The sequence below is a fragment of the Periplaneta americana genome, chromosome 10, assembly GCF_040183065.1.
Source record: "Periplaneta americana isolate PAMFEO1 chromosome 10, P.americana_PAMFEO1_priV1, whole genome shotgun sequence".
In the NCBI taxonomy this organism is placed as follows: domain Eukaryota; kingdom Metazoa; phylum Arthropoda; class Insecta; order Blattodea; family Blattidae; genus Periplaneta; species Periplaneta americana.
Genome location: NC_091126.1, coordinates 145,308,083 through 145,329,487, shown reverse-complemented (window position 1 = coordinate 145,329,487; position 21,405 = coordinate 145,308,083). Strand labels below are relative to the sequence as shown.

The following is a 21,405-nucleotide window of genomic DNA, read 5'->3' as shown; positions in this document are numbered from 1 at the left end:
GAAAACCTTCGTTTATATAATAAATGAATCCTTCCTTACTATCTATGTTTAATTCTGCTTCATATATATACTGCAGAACTGCATGCATTGTATTCTTCACCTGACATAATAAAGGTACGGTCACACGTCGCTACTTTTGCTGCGCAACTTTTGTACTGCAGCTGCAAAAGTTGTGTGTCGTGTTCACATGTAAGCCAAAAGTAGCGCGCTGCATGCTACTTTTCGTGCTGCGCAACCCGAGTGCTGCAAAAGTTGCAACTGGAGGTTGCGAGTCTGTTCACATGCAAGGCGCTACTTTTGCAGCTGCAGTCATGCTGCAGGTTTCCATCTCCGTGTTGACTTCTCAATATACATTTTGTGGTTATGTTTGCATTATTAAGAAACTCATGCGAAAGCTTCCTTATTTATTATTTGCTTTTCTGTCGTATCTAGTATTCAGAAATTGACATTATTTTTACTATAAAGCTTTTAAAACGCCTATATACTTAAATGATAACCAACAGCATATTCACGTAATCAATGTTGACAACCCTCCTGTTTGAAACTACGTTACGGAAAATTTAAAAAATGAATTATGTCGTCAGCAATTATGCTCAGACTGTGTTATGTATTTAATAACTGTTACAAATAATTTATTTTCATCACATTTAACATTAAAATATATCCACACAATAAAAGTATCATTGACACATTTGGGTGATAACACTGGTTGCAACCGCAGCAAAAGTTTCAACAAAACCAATATCAAAAATGCTGTGGCTGCAACCCTGTTCACACGTCGCTACTTTTAAGCTGCACGCAGCATGGAAAAGTAGCGGGCAGCAGGTTCGGCAGCCATTACTTTTCGGGTTGCACCGTTGTTCACACATCGCAGTACAAGAGTTGCGCAGTTTTTTGTACTGCAGCGCTGCAAAAGTAGCGACGTGTGACCGTACCTTAAGGAACATTAAATCCAGACATTTGAGATGGGCAGGGCATGTAACACGTATGGGCGAATCCCGAAATGCATATAGAGTGTTAGTTGGGAGGCCGGAAGGTAAAAGTCTTTGGGGAGGTTGAGACGTAGATGGGAAGATAATATTAAAATGGATTTGAGGGAGATGGAATATGATTGTATAGAGACTGGATTAATATAGCTCAGGATAGGGACCGATAGTGGGCTTATGTGAGGGTGGCAATGAACCTCCAGGTTTCTTAAAAGCAGTATATATATATATATATATATATATATATACTTGTGCGCACCGTTAGCCAAAAGTCTAGATCGTCATCTTTGCACACTGATAACTGGGTTCGAATGCCAGTGGGTTCAAGTGGAATTTGTGGAAGACAAGATTGGTACTTGTTTGCTGGGAGGTTTTCGTGGGGTACTCCCGTTTCCACAACCAGCATTCCACATTGCTCCGTTAATAACCATCATGTAGTGTCATGTAGTTCGCCTTTCATAGTACACTGGGGCAATGCTTATGGTATTATGTCTGGAATATGGGTAGTTGAAATTGTAATTCATAATTAAGGCAGACATGTAGAAACAGAATGTAACATTTCTGTCTTACAGAAACAGTGTTTGATGAAATAAATATTCTGTTTTATTCTATTCTGCCTTCAAGACATAGATGTTATTTATGACCCTAGAATGGTATCTAGTAAATATGTTGAAATTGTATGACATACCCACTTTCACCCTCTGGAAATCCAAGCCTATAGAGCCCCACAACAACAGCACCTCCTAGTCCGATGTTGTGCTGTAGGGCAAGCTTTGCTCCAGGCACCTGTCTCCTGTCTGCCATGCCACGCAGCTGCCAACAGAGCTCTGCACACTGTGCCAAACCTATGCAACAAGATCATTGTTATACATACTGTATAATATCAGTCTACATGTTTTAACGTTTCATATATCACATTTCTTATTTACGATTCACTCAAGAGGTGTCATTTGGGGGAGGGGCAGAGTAGAGTAATCGCCAATTGCCTACTCCCTCTGACTTTAAGATAAAAAAAAATTAACAACTGACATGGAGACCACTCCACTCTGATGTCAAGATTCAGGTAGGAAAAATTATGGGTGAAAGTATGGCAAAATCCATAAGACAAGTGTCTCGGCTTTTTCCATAATGGCCTGAGTTCAAGAGAAAAAAACTGAAAAATTATGAGTCAAACGACTGTAGCATAACTGTTTATTGCTGCAACAAGAAATAGTGTGGTAGTGTGGTTCAGGCGGTAGCACGTTGGACTCAAGTGTACACAATGCATGAAGTTCGAGTTCGAATCTCTTTTCGTCATTTTCTTTTATATTTTTTATTTTAATACACATATTCGTAGCTTCCAAAGGTTATTTCATTTTGAAATGCGTGCGAAAATTGAAGGTTAGAAGAATAAATTTCGACCTTATATTGCATCATATTACAGTGCATTGACACAAAATAGCATCGTTTTAGTTTTAAATAAATCGAATTATGAAGAAATACAAAATTTTCAATATTTAGGATGTGTGGTAACTGGTAATAATGATATGCACTGTGTCCTGTAGAATCACTACCACAAAGAAATATAAATATCTCGTCACTCAGTGAATTTAGAAATATGTTTCTCATCTTGTCGTATGTAGAAACTCTCCAAGTTTGGTAACAATGAAAATTATGAGTCTAATGTGCATACACCGGGTATGACAACACATAGAGTTAAAATGACGGAATTCACGGTACAGTAGAAAGTGAAATGTTGTTATTGGTTAGCCGAATTGAAGTTCTCAATTGCAATGCAAAGACAATTTATACATGAATATGGTGCAAATGCTCCAAAGTCATACCATTGTGAAATGGTATAATCAGCTGTTGGAAACAGGCTCTGTGTTAAGAAGGGAAGCAGCAAAAAAGCAGTGTCCACAGCTAAAGTTGAAGCTGTTAGGCAGGCATCTCAGCGCAGCCCAAGGAAATTAATTCGACGGGTCAGTTCAGAGCTGGGTATTCCGAAGCCGAGTGTTCACAACATTGTCCATAAAAGATTGCGACTTAGAGCATACAAAATCCAACTTGTGCAAAAGATGAAATGATAAACCCAGATGGACCGAGTTAACTAATGCAGTGTTATCCCACACTGATGATAATGGATTCCTCATTCCTCGCATTCTCAGACGAAGCAACCTGTCACACGTGAGGTAAAGTGCACCACCATAACTGTAGAATATGGAGAGAAGAAAACCCACGTGTCATAATGGAATATAAACGTGACAGCCCCAAAGTTAACATGTGGTATGCTTTGACTTGTGATACTGTGATCGGACTTTTCTTCTTTGCTGAAAGCACAGTGACAGGAACAACATACCTAGATATGCTGGAGAACTATGCAGTCTCGCAAATACCGGATGAGTTCTTCTTCCAGCAAGATAGAGCCCCTCCAAATTACGCCAATCAAGTTCGAGACTACCTCAACACACAATTTCCAAACAAGTGGATCGGAAGATCAGGTCCCATTGAATGGTCTCCAAGGTCACCAGATTTGACCCCCTTAGATTTCTTTCTTTGGGGACATGTAAAAAGCATTGTTTATCGAACTCCAGTACATGACCTGGCTGACCTCCAAAGGCGGATAGTAGAGGCTTGTGTTTCTGTCACACTTGTAATTCTGCAGAACACATGGAGGGAGACAGAATATCATCTCGATATTGTTCGGGCCACCAGAGGCGCACATGTGGAGGTATATTGAAACTTGGTGAGTTTTTCTAACATAAAATCTAAGTCCGGTTATTCTGTCACTATTAGTTTAGGAGATATTCAGATTTCTTTGTGGTAGTGATTCTACGGGACACACTGTATTAACTGAAATCAAGGAGGAACTAGCACATGAAAAAAATTATGAAATCAAGATACATATAAAAGAGTCAAAGAATGTACAAAATCATCATTAACCCTAAGACAGGTAATGCTCGTAAAATTTACGACTCTGAATTTTATTTTCGTCTATTGTTGGTGATTGTTTCAATGGAGATTCCCAATTTTCCGTGTACCGTCTTCTTGTGTGTTGAACTCTCCAATAATGTGCTTTCAGCTGTTAAACAGACAACACATGTTGTAATTTCAGATGTCCCATCGTAATAACTACATCGTTTACCTTTAGTGAGAGTCTTCTTGGGAAGACCAGTACTATATAATGCAGTAAAGTTTGTCTTTATTTCATCCCTCACTGTAGCGTCGTGGTCTAAGTTAAGAAACACATGATACCTAGCCACATCTGTCGTTCAAATGTTAGCTTGTCAATCTTCAACCTACGCAACACGGTTTCGAATTCCAGCCAGGTCGTGATGGAATTTGTGGTGGACAAAGATGTTCCAGAGAGTTTCTGATGCTGATATACGAAGGGCTTGAGGTTCAGGGTCCCTTGCGCTTATCAGACTAGCTGTGTGCAGATGGGACCTGGCTCTATCAGGAGCTGAGGCAGGATGGTCCACATGTCAGCCATAATGACAGGAAGGGGTTGGGACTCTGAGCTCCAGAGATTTATCAGGCAACTCATCCATGAAGCGGGACCTGGGTCTATCAGGGAACAAGGAAGAATGGTCCACATGTCAGTGTTGGATTCACGAATGATATCGGTGTCACCTGTCAGACTAAGGCAATCATCGCATAGTCTACAATGAGCAAAAGAATGTCTAAATGTATGAATCCATCCCGGGTGCAGTCTCAGTAAAGTCAATCCAAGTCATCCTGTCTAGGACTCTTGTTTCGAAATATGCTCTGATTCGAGTCCTCAGGGGAAGGTATTTCTCTCACGAAATTTTGGCCGTGTATGGAACTGGTGTCTATCCAGCAATGAAACAAATTTGGGGAGCTATACTAGGTAGCAAAATCCGAATGCGAAAATTAGCTATAACGGCTGGAAGGATTGTCATGCTGATCACATGATACCTACGTTCTGGTTGGATGATCGTTTACCTCTACTCAGGCATGTGGACATGATGTCAGCAGCCAGCTGGTCAACCTTGGCTCTTCATGGTTGTTCACGCCACGAATTATTATTATTATTATTATTATTATTATTACTGTCTTTATTTCGATCTAATTTTACTAGAACTAACCAGGAGGCAAAGATACCAGAATTCTGCAATAAGACCAACAGAGTATGTACACAATGGACGAAAAATGTAACAGAAAGCAATTTCAGTTTTCACGACATTCTAAACATTACTGGTATCAGTTCGTGGATTATGTGCATAGAAAATATGACTAGGAAAAATGAAAAGAAAGACGATGGGGGGGGGGAGGGGAGGAACCTAATGAAAACAAACAAAAAAGCTTTCATTCACAGTTATCAACAGCTTATATTTTTGTATTTTTGTAATCTAAGTCTTAACTGTAATATAAATTCACATCTCACTGTGGCAGAAAAAAAAAAAACAATCTTGAATTCTCAAGAGGCAAATAAAGTGCAAACACACACTTGTTTTTAGAGGTAAAATAAGATAAAATGAGTTCCACAGTCCATACAAAAATTGATAACGTGGAACTTAAGCTTCAAAGACGTGCCATTCACATTAAAATAAATGAAGAAAAAAAACCTGGAAATCTCTGATGTCAAATCCAAATAGTAACCACTATTAACACTATCCCACTCAGATATATAAATAAGAATAAATAATATGCAAAACATAACAAAATTGAAACTGTTTATACAAATGGAAACATCGAAACTTCATTCATTCAGCCAACTTCCGATAATTCACACACAGTTAATTCGTTTTTCAGGTAATTCGCGTGCAAAGTAACGTTATTTCCGTTTTTACTCGACTTACGCTCTCTCCTTCCACTCAAATGGTTACAAGTTGATGTGGAAGATTAAGAATACAGACATGAAAGCGATAACTACATCATACGAGATTTGACAGCTGGTAGTGGAAAGGATGGAGCAGATGACAAAGAGTGGTAGGATGAAGCAAGGAAGTTACAAAAGTTGCACATGCCAAGCTACTATCGCTTCAGAAACACTTTTGTCGTATATGGAAAATTGTGATGACGTTTCGTTTACAGATTTTTTTTTTTTTTTTTTTTTTTAAGAAATTTGCGATCTAAAATAGAGAAAATGAAAAACTCTCTAACAAACAAAAAAATAAAGATGACAGATTACTTTGTTAAACTAAAGTGTCTTATGATACTTTCTCAAAGTTGTGTTTCTTGGTGGCAGAAAGGCGTTAAAATAAAGATTTGTTAAAAGTGCACTATTTTGCAAGAGCAACCAGTGTATAACATAGCACACCAACAACAAAGAAATTACTTCATTACTTCTAAATACAATGAAAAAATACTGCTTATGGTCATAATCAAAGTTATGATACTTGTCATAATCCTTGGGCACAACAAAATATCTTGTCATTGTTCGCCACGTGGTTTTTTGTTCATGAGCAGGTAGAAATACACCTGCTAGAGAGTAAATACTGGTTTTGAAATTACAGTAAAACCCCATTTTATCATTCCCGTTTTTAAGGAATTCTCATTTTTAAAGAATAATCTGTTATGTTCCAGCCAAATTACCATAAGAATAATGTGCGTAACTAACTCTCGCTTTTAAAGAAACCAGATTTAAGGAAAATCCTGCTTTTAAGAAATACTTTTCAAGTGGATTTTGTGATAATGAAGCCCAAAATATCGACTTAACTTTCAATAATCAATAGTACTAGCATATTCAATAGCATATTTCAATTGATAGTAATGCGGCACCATGTGGTGGCATTCTTTATGGTCTTGCTTTACATTGCTTTCACAAAGTGGTTGCTTTGCTAACTTTTGTTCTTGCGAGTTGTGTGTTTTTGGTTAGTTTATGCATTAAAAAATGGCGACTAAATGAAAGAAATTAACTATCAGACAGAAAGTGAAAATAATAAAGAATGTCGAGGCTAATCCTCAAATAACACTATCGCATATGGCAAAAAAGCATGATTTGCCAATTACTTCATTACGGCAGAGAAAGAAGAAATTTTCATTGCCAGTTTCAGTGTGGTTCAGGTTCAACGAAATGGAAAAACATTCGTGCCTCACCATTTGAAGAATTAGAAAATATTATAATAAAATGTACTGTAAATAATAATTGTAGGCACAATTATATAAATGATTATAATATTTGGTATAAAACACACATATTAGGGCCTAGTACTAGTTATTTTAACCTTTCCTTCCCATTTTATGTAAACCCCCCTTTTTAGGTGGTTATTTAACGACGCTGTATCAACTACTGTTCTCCAACCAGGAGATCAACCGTGAAAGGAATGTGCTTACTACTGCATCATCTACTGGAGCGAAGCAGCTAGATAACATTATCGTTTTTTTAATTTTATTGGGTTTTTTATGACGCTGTATCAACATCTAGGTTATTTAGCGTTTGAATGATATGAAGGTGATAATGCCGGTGAAATGAGTCCGGGATCCAGCACCGAAAGTTACCCAGCATTTGCTCGTATTAGGTTGAGGGAAAACCCCGGAAAAAACCTCAACCAGGTAACTTGCCCCGACCGGGATTCGAACCTGGGCCACCTGGTTTCGCAGCCAGATGTGCTGATCGTTACTCCACAGGTGTGGACCAATATATTATCATTACGTCAGTTTAAAAACCATGCGTTCTCCTGCATATGTTATTTCCTGTATGGAGGGATTAAAAGATCAGGAGATTAACAGTGATCTAATTTTGTAACTAGGGTAGTATAAATGTGTATCAATGTTATCATTTGTGCTGTGAGAGCTAGTCAATAGAGATACGAGTACCCACGCGTGTGACCTTATGACATCAACATTCATTCACAGCATTACCCGCTTCGTCTCATTCCCCAGAGACTTTCTCGTGGTTGGAGTACAGTACCAGGTTATTTAGCGTCGATGAGATGGTGATAGCGAGATGATATTTGGCGAGATGAGACCGAGAATTCGCCACAGATTACCTGGCATTCACCTTACAGTTGGGGAAAACCTCGGAAAAAACCCAACGAGGTAATCAGCCCAAGCGGGGATCGAACCCGCGCCCGAACGCAACTTCAGACTGGCAGGCAAGCGCCTTAACCGACTGAGCCACGCCGGTGGCTGTAAACCCCCTTTTAAGGAAAAGAAAAACAAGTCCACACCTGTGGAGTAACGGTCAGCGCGTCTGGCTGCAAAACCAGGTGGCCCGGGTTCGATTCCCAGTCGGGGCAAGTTACCTGGTTGAGGTTTTTTCCGGGGTTTTCCCTCAACCCAATATGAGCAAATGCTGGGTAACTTTCAGTGCTGGACCCTGGATTCATTTCACCGGCATTATCACCTTCATCTCATTCAGACGCTAAATAACCAAAGCTGTTGATAAAGCGTCATAAAATAACCTACTAAAAAAACCAAAAAAAGAAAAGCAATCCCTCAGAGAGTCGTTAAAAGAAATTCTAACATAATTGCTTCACCCACAACATACAGTTCAGATATCGGTAACTGTAATATGCTAAAAAAATTTTTGATTAACAAATGATCTAGCTTGATAAAGTGCATGTCCTACATGCCACTTGAAAAGTCATTCAGAGCATAATGCTAGCAAGTTTTAACTGTTGTATAACTCCCACAACTTCATAATGCACAGGAAAATGAGTTACAGCAGCAAGCCACTGAAAGAGCTCAGTACAAAATTTATGTTGCAAGGAAACTTTAGCAACCACAATTTTCATCCAGATGATCTGACATTAAATTTAATTCCGGGAATAATCAAGATATATTGTTTTCACAACTGCTGCAACTCACATAAAGCACTCATGAATAAAACATCCAGACTTACATGTCTGGATGATCAAGCACAAAACTGAAGAGCATATTGAATCAGCAAAATTATACGAAGTTTATTTGTGCTCCTTATATAACTGTATAAAACCGTGCAATGCAAAACTTTCCAGACCATGAGAACCATTTTCTCTGAAAAATAATGCACTTATATTCGTAATTACGAGGTTAAGATTGAAGTTTAAATAAGCAAAGAATAAATACTAATTTTGAAGTTACAGATGCACAGGTACCATTAAAAGGGCATCTAAGCTCTCATACCTGTCAAATATCACGAGAGAAATGCCAAGATATATTTATATTTCTCTCATTCTAAAGTCATGAGTGGAAATCAAAATAGAACACCAACCCTCTGTTGACTCACCAGTTGCGCCAAGAGGATGTCCTTTGGAAATGAGTCCTCCACTAGGATTGATTACATATTGACCTCCATATGTGTTATTTCCCGACTCTATCAACTCCCCAGCTTTGCCTGGTTCACACAGCCCCAGTGCCTCGTAGGTAATGAGTTCATTGGCTGAGAAGCAGTCGTGTAGCTCCACGACATCCACATCCTGTGGCTTGTAGTTCGTCTTACCGAACAGTCTTTCAGCAGCCGCTTTAGTCATATCATAACCCACCTGCAGAGTCAGTATACCATTAAAAATATGTCCTATGGAATAATATTTTGGGGAAATTCTGTAGATAGTAAAAATATATTCATATTACAAAAAAGAGCCATTAGAATAATAGTTGGAGCAAAGGCTAGAGAAACATGTAGATTATTTTTTATAAAATTAGAGATTCTAACCTCAACAAATCAATACATATAGTCTACAATAAATTTCCTCTTATGTAATAAAGAAAATTTTCCAACTAACTCAACCATACATAGCATAAATACCCGCAGAAGGAATGATTTTCATACGCCATCATCAAATTTATCATGCTTTCAAAGGAGAGTACGTTACATGGCGATAAAAATGTTCAATAGTCTTCCTGAAGACATTAAGAATCATAGCCAAAACCCTGCATTATTTAAGGTAAAACTAAAAAATTACTTGATATCTCACACTTTCTATTCTGTAGATGAATTCTTGACATTTCACAGTACTGTGTAAATATTATAATACTATTAAATGGTAAACATATTACATGTGCGAGACCTCATTCATATGAATATTTGATACATATATACTGTTAGCAGGTTTCATTAAACTGATATTGAATATGGCCACAAAGTCCTTTAATATGCGCTCCTGCATATATATATATATATATATATATATATATATATATATATATATATATATATATATGACGTGTATCGTCTCAAATGCAGGTAGTAAGGCCGTAACATAATATTACAAGGGGGGTTCGGCTGGCACCGTGAATCACGTCCCGGCATAGCTCAGTTGGTTAAGAGCACTCAGCGCGCAGAGCTGAGAGGTCCTGGGTTCGATTCCCGGTGCCAGTACGAATTTTTCTCGTATTTAATCGTAATAATATTCCATTGTATAAAATATTATTGTTATTAAGGTATTAATTCTGTACATATTTCATATTTGCATTTTATATGTATTGCATTTTATTGATAAACATAAGAATTGGACATGTTCTTTATTCTATGCTATAAAGCAAATGTAAGAATGTCTGCCTACCTACCTACCTACCTACCTACCTACCTACCTACCTACCTACCTACCTACCTACCTACCTACCTACCTATCTATCTATCTATCTATCTATCTATCTATCTATCTATCTATCTATCTATCTATCTATCTATCTATCTATCTATCTATCTATCTATCTATCTATCTATCTATCTATCTATCTATCTATCTATCTATCTAATGGCAAACAGATTAATCAGGTCCTTAAAGTAAATCAATTACTTTGGCACAACAACCCTGCAATCTTATAGCTGATCACATAGTGATCCACGATGTCTCAATAGCACTTAATGGGGTTGTTCTGAGCAAAAAATTACATAATTATGAACAAGGATGTGACTCCAAACAGTTACATACAGTATTTATAAAAAAATCACAGCTCATCCACTGACATAAATTTTATAAAACGTATTACTATTAAAAAGGCAATTAATTGGAATACCTAACCTGACATTGTAAGCCTAGTACAGCTCATGCATTTTGTCAAGACACTCGTGATGTGCAGTATGGAACAACGTTTCTGTGGAGGGGGTAAAAGTAGAAGGGAAGGTCGCGCATGTGTCTACAGAGTTCAAGGCAAAAACTAACCCATTCCCCCATAATTCGTAAGTAGATTCATCCGATCTCGTGTGCAGCTCTGTAGGAAGAGTAGGGAAGTGTCTGGACAAAATGCATGAGCTGTAACACTGCTAGGTGATTGGCCAGTACAACTCCGCAGATCACCCAAATGCATGATGCAGCATTAGCAGCAGCAACAGTGATTATGGTGGTGGTAGTAGTAGTAATATAAGTAGCAGCAGTGGTAATGCTAACGGTAGTGTTGGTGGTAGTTTATGAGGCACTTACTTACTTACAAATGGCTTTTAAGGAACCCAAAGGTTCATTGCCGCCCTCACATAAGCCCGGCATAGGCCCTACCCTGTGCAAGATTAATCCAGTCACTATCATCATATCCCATCTCCCTCAAATCCATTTTAATATTATTCTCCCATCTATGTCTCGGCCTCCCTAAAGGTCTTTTTCCCTCCGGCCTCCCAACTAACACTTTATATGCATTTCTGGAATCGCCCATATGTGCTACATGCCCTGCCCATCTCAAATGTCTGGATTTAATGTTCCTAATTATGTCAGGTGAAGAATATAATGCGTGAAGTTCTGCGTTGTGTAACTTCATCCCTCTTAGCCCCAAATATTTTCCTAAGAACCTTATTCTCAAACACCTTTAATCTCTGTTCCTTTCTCAAACCATACAGAACAACCGGTAATATAACTGTTTTATAAATTCTAACTTTCAGATTTTTTGACAGCAGACTAGATGACAAAAGCTTCTCAACCGAATAATAACATGCATTTCCCATATTTATTCTGCGTTTAATTTCCTCCAGAGTGTCATTTTTATTTGTTACTGTTGCTTCAAGATATTTGAATTTTTCCACCTCTTCAAAGGATAAATCTCCAATTTTTATATTTCCATTTCATACAATATTCTGGTCACGAGACATAATCATATACTTTGTCTTTTCGGGATTTACTTCCAAACCTATCGCTGTACTTGCTTCAAGTAAAATTTCCGTGTTTTCCTTAATCATTTGTGGATTTTCTCCTAACATGTTCACGTCATCCGCATATACAAGAAGCTGATATAACCCGTTCAATTCCAAACCCTGTCTGTTATGATATAAGTCTCCCAAATTTACTTCCCATCGAGACCAGTCCACACTAAAAATTTTGTCGCTTTTTTAAATCCACTGCATCACCTGGGTTTGAACCTTGGAACCTCGGCTTAACAGCTATCATGGTAAACCCTAGGCCACTGAGAACAACATGTACATAGGAGTGCAGTTCACATATACTTTTCAACCAGTACAAATCAAAACTTTATATTGTGTGTGTAAGAATGAAGAGACTTTACAAATATGTACAGTTGTGTGCATCATATTCGTCACACATGCTCCTTTTTACCTGTGCCAATCGAAGCGTGTGACGTGTGTGAAGAGTGGAGAGTGCTTACGAATGTGTACAGTTATATGAGTCATGTTCTCTGATGCTATGTACATTGCACAACCAGACGTCGTATGTTAACAATTTCTCTTGTGAATATCTCAAAAGCAAATAATATATCAGAAATCTTACAAAAAATGAATTCAAGTATGTGTACATTTGGACTTACTATTTTCATACAGCTTCGATCATTAAATGTAGACGGGAAATCTGTAACCATCTCCATTCCCACAATTTCCACAGCCTGTTTCTCCAAACCATGAGCATGCACAAAGTCCTCTGTAGCCAAAATGGCTGCAGCAGAACCATCTGATGTTGGACAGCACTGAAGTTTCGTTAATGGACCGAAGATGCGTGGTGAGTTCATGATTTGTTCCAAAGTATATTCTTCTTGAAACTGAGAGTACCTGGAAAACAATCGCATAATTACCCACTGCATTCTATTGCTTTGTAAGAATATATTTATGCTGTTATTCCTAATATCCGATTAACAAAAAGTCACAGTACTAATTCAATTTTCTCACAATAAAGACCTACAACCACATGATATGCCACAGTTGCACATATGTTAAATTAAGTGCCATAGATGAAACATTATTAATGCCAAGAATATTTTACAACTCCGAACACTGAATAAGTGATGAACGTAATGGAAAAATATTATGACAACAAAGCACTGACGAAATTACAAAGATATTTGTAAAAAAGAAAAAAGAAAAAAGAAAAAAAAAAGGATAGAGAGAGAAAGAGAAAGAGAAAGAGAAAGAGAAAGAGAAAGAGAAAGAGAAAGAGAAAAGATAGACCATACTTTGACAACAATAAAATTATACAGGACATCATTTCAAACAGTAGCTATGAAAGGGAATACTACGGAAATGAATTAATTCAATCCCATTCTCTGACCAAGTCTTATGTTGGTAATTAGTAATTATGATTCAGCTGCTAACTTAGACTTGGAAGACAGCTTATCCTGAAATGCATAAATGCACAGCTCAGTGCTATGAATCTTGCTAAGAAACAAGAATGACATCTTAATAACGATGTTTGACGGTTGGTTGGAGGAAATTAGTCTGGGAAGAATATAATATATGGACTTAGCATTAAAAAGGAGTTGTGACAGCTTTTGCTGTTAGTAGAAATACATACTATAGTGAGGGTCACATAAGAACAGTTCCTAAACAGTAAATATTGCTGTCTAGTCAGTGTTGCCAACTGTTACCAGATATCACACGATCCTACATACTAAATGACTTATTACTTACCATACTTTATGTTGGAAGGTTATTCTAAATAATTCAATAATTTGTAACATATTTTCGTAGGCAAACTATACGAGAAAGGGATCAACATACCAAGTATTTTGTCTAGCAATACGAAATTCATTGGTTTGACTAAACAATTGACTCACGAGACATAACCTAAAAATGTATTTTGTTTGAACACATGAAATTATTAGTACTAACTCCGAAAACTTACCTGATTATAGTCTTGAATTATAACCACAACGAAACACATAAAATAACTATTATGTATTAATATTAATACTGATATTAATTAATTACTAGTATGTTCAAATTTCTCTAGCTTCCAGTAACTGCCTCAGAAATCTAGTACAATTTTAATTTCATGGAATTCCAGTAGCGACAAATATTATCGATATTTGTCTCAGCTGTCAACATACCAGTTACAAAATCACTACCATTAGTTGTATTTATCAGTATCGAAATTCGAAACGAAGTTGGCAAAAGAAAATTCAACCTGGAAACTAGAAAATCACCACAATCCACTAGCATATGTAGTAATAGGGGAAAAATGGTTAGGTTTCACCCTTAGGGTATGAAGTAAGCTGACCCGGACTATATATTAAACAATTTTAAAATATAATATTATAAAGTTATATTATAAGTTATTTATTTTTTTAAACTACACCGTGTTCTTTTTCATGGCAGTACGGGTCTAGGAAATATGTCAGTGGATTACTGCTCACCTACCACCAATCACAAGTACCTGTTTTGTCCACTGCCCACCTCCCACCGACCATAAATATCTGCCTCGACTACTGAACTCATCAATTCCAAATGAGAGGAAGATTTAATGAAAATTACGATGAAATAAATGTTCGCAAACATTTTCGAATATAGCTCACCGAGTTAGCTCTGTGGTAGCACTAGCTGGTCCAGGTTAAATTTCCGGCAATATCAGATATTTTTTATAGCCTGGGTCAGCTTACTTCATACCTATGGGTGAAACCTAACCATTTTTCCCCCATTACTACATATGCTAGTGGTTTGTGTTGATTTTCTAGTTTGCAGGTTGAATTTTCTTTTGCCAACTACGTTTCGAATTTCGATACTGACAAATACTACAAACGGTAGTGATTTTGTAACTGTTATGTTGGCAGCTGAGACAGACATTGTCGGTACTGGAGTTTCATGGAATTAAAATTCTACTAGATTTTTGAGCCGGTTACTGGAAGTTAGTGAAATTTGAATATATTAATAATTAATATCAGTAGGTATTGATATTAATACATAATAGTTATTTTATGTGTTGCATTGTGGTTACAATTCAAGACTATAGTCAGGTAAGTGTAAACAATTATAACATACCATACTTGGGTGTGATAATGCAGGTGGGTAATCGATTGAAATACCATTTCACATTTCACTTTCGTGTTTAGATTTTTATTACAATAATGTCAAAAAGAGGAAAAAGCATGGCAGCGACTCCACCAAGAAAGCGTAAAGCGTGCTGCGAGAGTAGGGATAACTTCCCCTACTGACATTCTGTTCTTTCAGATTTAACCGAAAGAAGGTAATGATGAAGGAATTATGCTCACAGAGACAGAATTATAACTAGAATAGCAAACTTATTAGGAGTAAGTATTCTTAAGCATACAGTTCGTGGTGATATTCGGTTTTCGAAGTTAGTACTGATAATTTCAGGTAGTCAAATAAAATACATTTTTAGGTTAGGTCTCGTGAATCAATTGTTTAGTCAAACCGATGAATTTCATATAGCTAGACAAAATACCTAACATGTTGATCCCTTTCTCATATAGTTTGCCTACGAAATATGTTACAAATTATTAAATTATTTAAAATAACCTTCCAACATAAAGGTAAAGTACGATAAGTAAATAAGTCATTCAGTACGTAGGATCGTGATTTTACTTCATATGGTGATATCTGGTAACAGTTAGCAACACTGACAAGACAGCAATATTTGCTGTTTAGGAACCATTCTTACATGATCCTCACTACACCTCTGGACTAGGAGAAATGGTGGTGCACAACTTCTAATCACTAGATTGTACACCAAAATGCCTGGGTTAAAACCCAAAGCTCTGGAGGCATATGTCACTGTTGATAGTGATTCATCCACCAGATGGAGATGTTAAGCCTGGTGGGCCCTTTTGTGCTTTTCGACAGGCGTAGGCTACATGCAGGTACCAGTTTCCTCTTCTCCCTTCTTCTTCTTCTTCTTCTTCTTCTTCTTCTTCTTCTTCTTCTTCTTCTTCACCACCACCACCACCACCACCCATTGCTAAATATTTTAACTTTACTATGATTATCATATAGATTCTGTAAGTTTATACAGTTAAAATTCACATAGAAGTGTTAAACTCCATTATATATTATGAAAAAAATACCAGCAGGCACTGTGGAACTGATCGTAAGATTTATTTTTTTACATAACTGTCCTTCATTTCTCCAAAATTAGGTATATCTCTTGTGTTAAATGCTGATAACTTCAAGTACAGGTATCTAATGTAAAAATATGAAATATTTTCAAGATACAGCAATTACTGAAATTTTGACAAAATTATGTGATTAAAAATTTGCATTTTTCTCTCTCTATAATATATAAAAATAATAATAATAAACTGTAACTTCACATAAATAGCAATTTCAAAATCTTCAATAACCAACAAAAATTTCAGCAGAATAATCACGTTTCTATGTACATTTGTTCAAATTTTACAGCAATTTTTGTTTAAGTAGTCTCTCAGATAGTGTATATGACATACGTCACTTATATATTTTTATTGGGTTATAACAAAGAAAAATGCAAAAGGTAAAATGAATATTTTGGTTATGTTCATAGCTCAGGTAAGCAAACATGCTCACCAAATTTGAAAATGATCTGAGATGGTGGGTGATATTTTGAAAGAATATTCTTCTACTGTATACAGATCTTATATAGATTTTTACCTCTGGTGATTGTATCTAGTTTCGTAGTGTCACACAGCACACATTTTTGTTAATTATAATTAATAATATCCTTCTGTCTTTATAATAACAATGATGAGAATGTAAGCTTCGCAAGAAATATACCACCATCACTGCCAAAAGAATAATTACCAACACCAATATATGGCCAAAGCACTAATTTTGCATGCTGAAAGACACCTCAAACATAAAATTTCTATCGCAATGCACACATACAGTAGGCTATATGTCGCTCATATATGAAGAGAAATACCAGTATAGGTAATTTACTTTGCAATGTTAAGTTTAAAATATTGTTCTAAAAAATCTGAAGATGTATGAATTTTTCACTTTGTATGTTATCCACATGACAAAATATGAAGTCAACGCTACAGAATTAAAGTAGACCAGGATATGAATATGTATCAGATTTGCATTCATGAGTTTTCCTGGAAATATAGATACCATTCTAAATAATACACACACTGTACATATAAAGTGCCCACTCCTCGCAAAAGAAAGAAAGGAAGAAGAAGAAGAAGAAGAAGAAGAAGAAGAAGAAGAAAACTGGACACAAAACATTCATTTCCAATGTGAATCAAAATTTTCAAATTTCGTTCCTGAAAACCTAATGTAAACTAATTAAATACTCACGGATTGTTCACTGAATGTTTATGATTTTTGTATGCAATTTTGGCCAGATGTTCCAGCTTTGTGCCATACTTCTCCATATGCTCTTTTCCAGCATTTCCAAACATTTGTGCAGCAATAGGTGTATTATTTATTCCTGCAATTTCCGCCATTACTTGAACATGTTTATCCATTGGATTTGTCCGATCAAGAAACTGCAATTAAAAGATGCAACCAATAAACAGACGTGACTACAAGAGTCAACTTTGTGTGTTCTGAAATTGAGTTGTGTGTTGAGAATTTCATTTGCATGTGTTTTTGTGCGTTTGTATATTTCGTATTGTTCTAGTGTGTTTAGTTTCTGGCTTTTTGGTTGGATGTGTAGAATTTCCATGTCTGTGTTGATGTCTCTGCATGTGTGGTTAGCATGTGTGATGTGTTCTGCATATGTGGAAGTGTTTTGTAATTTTGTTATGGCTGTGATGTGTTCTTTGTAACGTGTTTGAAATTATCTGCCTGTCCACTTCCACATATGCAGAACGCATCACAAATGCTAACCACACATACAGAGACATCAACACAGACATGGAAATTCTACACATCCAACCAAAAAGCCATATACAAAAATCAATATACAAATGACACTTTCTGCCATGGATGTAGTTGAATTGCATTGATATATACATTAAATAGTAGGGGCTTAATGCCAGACCCCTGGGGGACCCCTGCTCGAATTTCACGAGGGATGTAGAAATTAGTTCGTCTGTGCATTCTCGGAGATTTGCCGAGATGAGGAGCACAATTTCATCTGGAACTCCCATGTTCAGTAACTTAACCAGGAGTCTCTAATATCAAACTTGACAAAAACTTGCTCAATATCCAGGTAAGCTGCAGCTGTAACACGCATTGTGCTCAATCCTCAGGTAATATCCTCCATTATGCAAAGAGCTTGGAGTATCAAGGAATGGCCAGAGCGAAATCCAAACTGTTTTTCCTTATCTGGAACTACTTTAGTGAGACATCTGTGCATGACCTCCTTTGCCAGCTTGCTCAGGCAACTGAGAAGAATAATGGATCTATAATTATTGGATTTGTCTTATCCTTTCCAGGATTTGGAAAGAGGACTTTATCAACCTTCAAAATCCACTGTCTCAATCATGTTTGAACCCGAGAACCTCAAATACAATGGCTAGCTAGCATTGTAACCACTAGGACAATAGGATGAATAACCAACTCGACAACAATAAATAATGCAATCTAAAAAATGTGGAACATACCCAATTCAGTTTCAATAATACTAACCTTTGAAGTCAGAGATCCCCTTTCCATTTTCTCGAAACCCAATGCAAGGGCACAGTCAGCATTCCCAGTTTCCAGAAGTTGTTTAGCCATGATAAGTGCTGTTGAGCCAGTCGAGCAATTATTGTTAACATTGTAAACTGGGATTCCAGTCATTCCAATTTCATACAGTGCCCGTTGTCCAGATGTTGAATCCCCTAATAGAAGTACCAGAATATTAAATTTAAGACATTATTTTATATTACAAATACAAGAAGGAAGGAAGGAAGGAAGGAAGGAAGGAAGGAAGGAAGGAAGGAAAGAAAGAAAGAAAGAAAGAAAGAAAGAAAGAAAGAAAGAAAAGAAAAAAAAGAAAAAAAAGAAAAGAAAAGAAAAAAGCAAAGAAAGGAAAAAGTACTTTGATGCATTAGTTCATGTACATATTTCTTTAGTTTCTAGAATTCATACCTTTCTGTCCAGAACACTGTCACTAAAGAGTCTGTCCCTTGCTATCAAAATAAAGCATTTTTAGTGTTACAGCAGATGAACTATTAAGGCACATCTTCAGTATACCACCCTGCCACGTCTAATGTGGGATGTGGCTTTTCTATAATGAAAACTAGATCAGAGATATGTATAAACATCAGAAAACACTGTAACACAGCTGCATTCATTAGGAGTGAATTAAAGATTAACGGGATGTGCTACAGAGTTAATTTTGGTTATTTCCATAATTTTTTTTAATACAGTGCCAAAAATTCTACCTTTTTTTTTTAGGAATACTGTAGTGAAGATTTTATCACAGTATCTTTACTGTAAGTTAGAAATTCAGTTTAAACCTTACAAGTAGTTACTACATTCAGAATCCTTAATATAGTCTTTAAAGTGATTTTACTACCAATAAGAGCTTTTATATTTTAACTTAGTAGTAATTAGACATCTCTTGAATGGTTACACCTAGAGCAGTGATGTCAACTGATGCCCATAGGAGCAAGCGCGTGCTTTAGAGTCCAGGAGAGCCTGAGCGCTTTACAGCGGAAAGGAAAGAGACAGACGAAAGAGGTAGTATATGGCACTTGGTCGAGCTATATACAGGGATGGCCAGCACTGATTGAATGGATAAAGGAAAGAGAACTTATTAAAACTATTCCATGTTAATTTTTAGATTTGTCTGAGAAGTATAAGTGCATTATAAGAATGTAAGTTTTAATTTTAATATTCATTTTTCACAAGTTTGCTTTTTATTCAAAAGGAATATTTTCTCAACTTTTTTACAGAAAAGTGAAATTTTCAGGTATGTTTGTTTAGTAGCCTTACAGGTACTAAAACAATGTTTTCGTAAATCTAATATATCGTAAATACGTATTACTGAAGATAGTGTATTAAAATGTTTGAAAATATTCGCATGGAAAATGTTTGTAAGGAAATGAATTAACAAAGCAAATACTGTTACATCACAAACAAAAGTTATATGCCTATATGATGGTAAAACGTCAGCTCTATAGCTTCAGCAAATTTCGAGATAATTTAATATTCTGATAACAGAAAGTTGCGCACTAATATCACCTAAAAGCATAATGCGATAAGAGTTTTATTATGTAATATTAGTTACAGTTAAAACAAATACCTAGACAACTTTGCTTTGTACTATAATATTGTTTTGATTACTTTTATAAGGCTAAATATACCATCAATATCAATTTCAACTTATCATGTCATATTCAGTGTCTTTCTTTGGAATAACACTTTCTTTATGAATGATGTGTTTAATTCACTTAGTACGGTATAGTTGTAGTTATTATGGAATTTGTGTGAATATTCCTTCTTTACTCTTTATTATGTTATTAACGTTAAAAACACAACTGTAATATTAGGCTAAGAAATAGGTGTTAGTACTTTTGTTTTACAGACAATATAGAAAATAACAAACAAAAAGAAGCCATATAAAAATAACGACACAAAATTTCACGTTCTGTTTGAAGTTTGTGCACCACTGTTTTCTTAATCCAACAGGCTGCTTATTCCTCCTAGCATACCTAGCACTTAATGCCAGCGCACGACGTCAAGGTCAGAAAAACAAGGTTGCTTTGACATCACTGACCTAGAGTAACGAAACTTTGCGCACATATTCACAATAGGTCTATGCTTGAAATGCTGCATTCATTTACACGTATGATTATTATTAACAAAGCTGTGATCTTTTATGCCGCCCAGTGAAGTTGAAAAGCAAAAAAATAAATAAATAAATAAATAAGATAAAATAAATCAAATGTTCGAAGTAATTTTTTTTTTTTACTAATAAATTAAATAAAAATCCGTGTAACATTTCATTATAGGGGGTCTTAGCTTCATGCTACATTTTTAGGAACTGATCATCTTCATACGAGATCCCTTTGTCTGCATTTCTCATCACTTTGGTTTTTGATGGATTCATTTTAACGCTATTTCTTTGCTGTATTGGTCCAATTCATTCAGCATGAGTCCTGATTTCAGAGCTAATCTAAGTATTATATCATCCGCGAAATGCAGACTGGACAGTTTTCTTCCATTTATATTAAGTCAAATTTTATTTTCTTCCCATTCCAAATTTCGGAATATCTTTGCAATAGGCATGTAAATAACTTTGGCTTAATCGGATGCATTTGTTTCACCCCTCTTTTCAGTTGAAATGTTTTCCACTCTTATCTCAGCTCTCACTTTGGAGTCTTTGAAAAATATTGATACTGCATTCAGACACTTTGATCTCACTAAGTTTGCTGGTGAAATAAAATCAACTTTATTTTGCGCATAAAAACGGAAATATTTAATAAACATTTAATTATCATACACTTGCATTACTTGTAATAAACATAG

General features: G+C 36.1%; 1 protein-coding gene across 1 annotated transcript in view; it reads right to left on the bottom strand.

Annotated features, from left to right (window-relative positions):
• Positions 1-21,405, bottom strand: part of ScpX (Sterol carrier protein X-related thiolase) — a 50,292-nt gene that overhangs the window by 6,467 nt on the left and 22,420 nt on the right. Inside the window, exons 3-7 of the mRNA XM_069838213.1 lie at positions 18,577-18,770; positions 17,299-17,489; positions 12,603-12,840; positions 9,142-9,397; positions 1,675-1,831 (exon numbers count right to left, since the gene is read on the bottom strand). Of these exons, the coding sequence (XP_069694314.1) occupies positions 1,675-1,831; positions 9,142-9,397; positions 12,603-12,840; positions 17,299-17,489; positions 18,577-18,770 (1,036 nt within the window). The remainder of the gene's footprint in view (positions 1-1,674; positions 1,832-9,141; positions 9,398-12,602; positions 12,841-17,298; positions 17,490-18,576; positions 18,771-21,405) is intronic.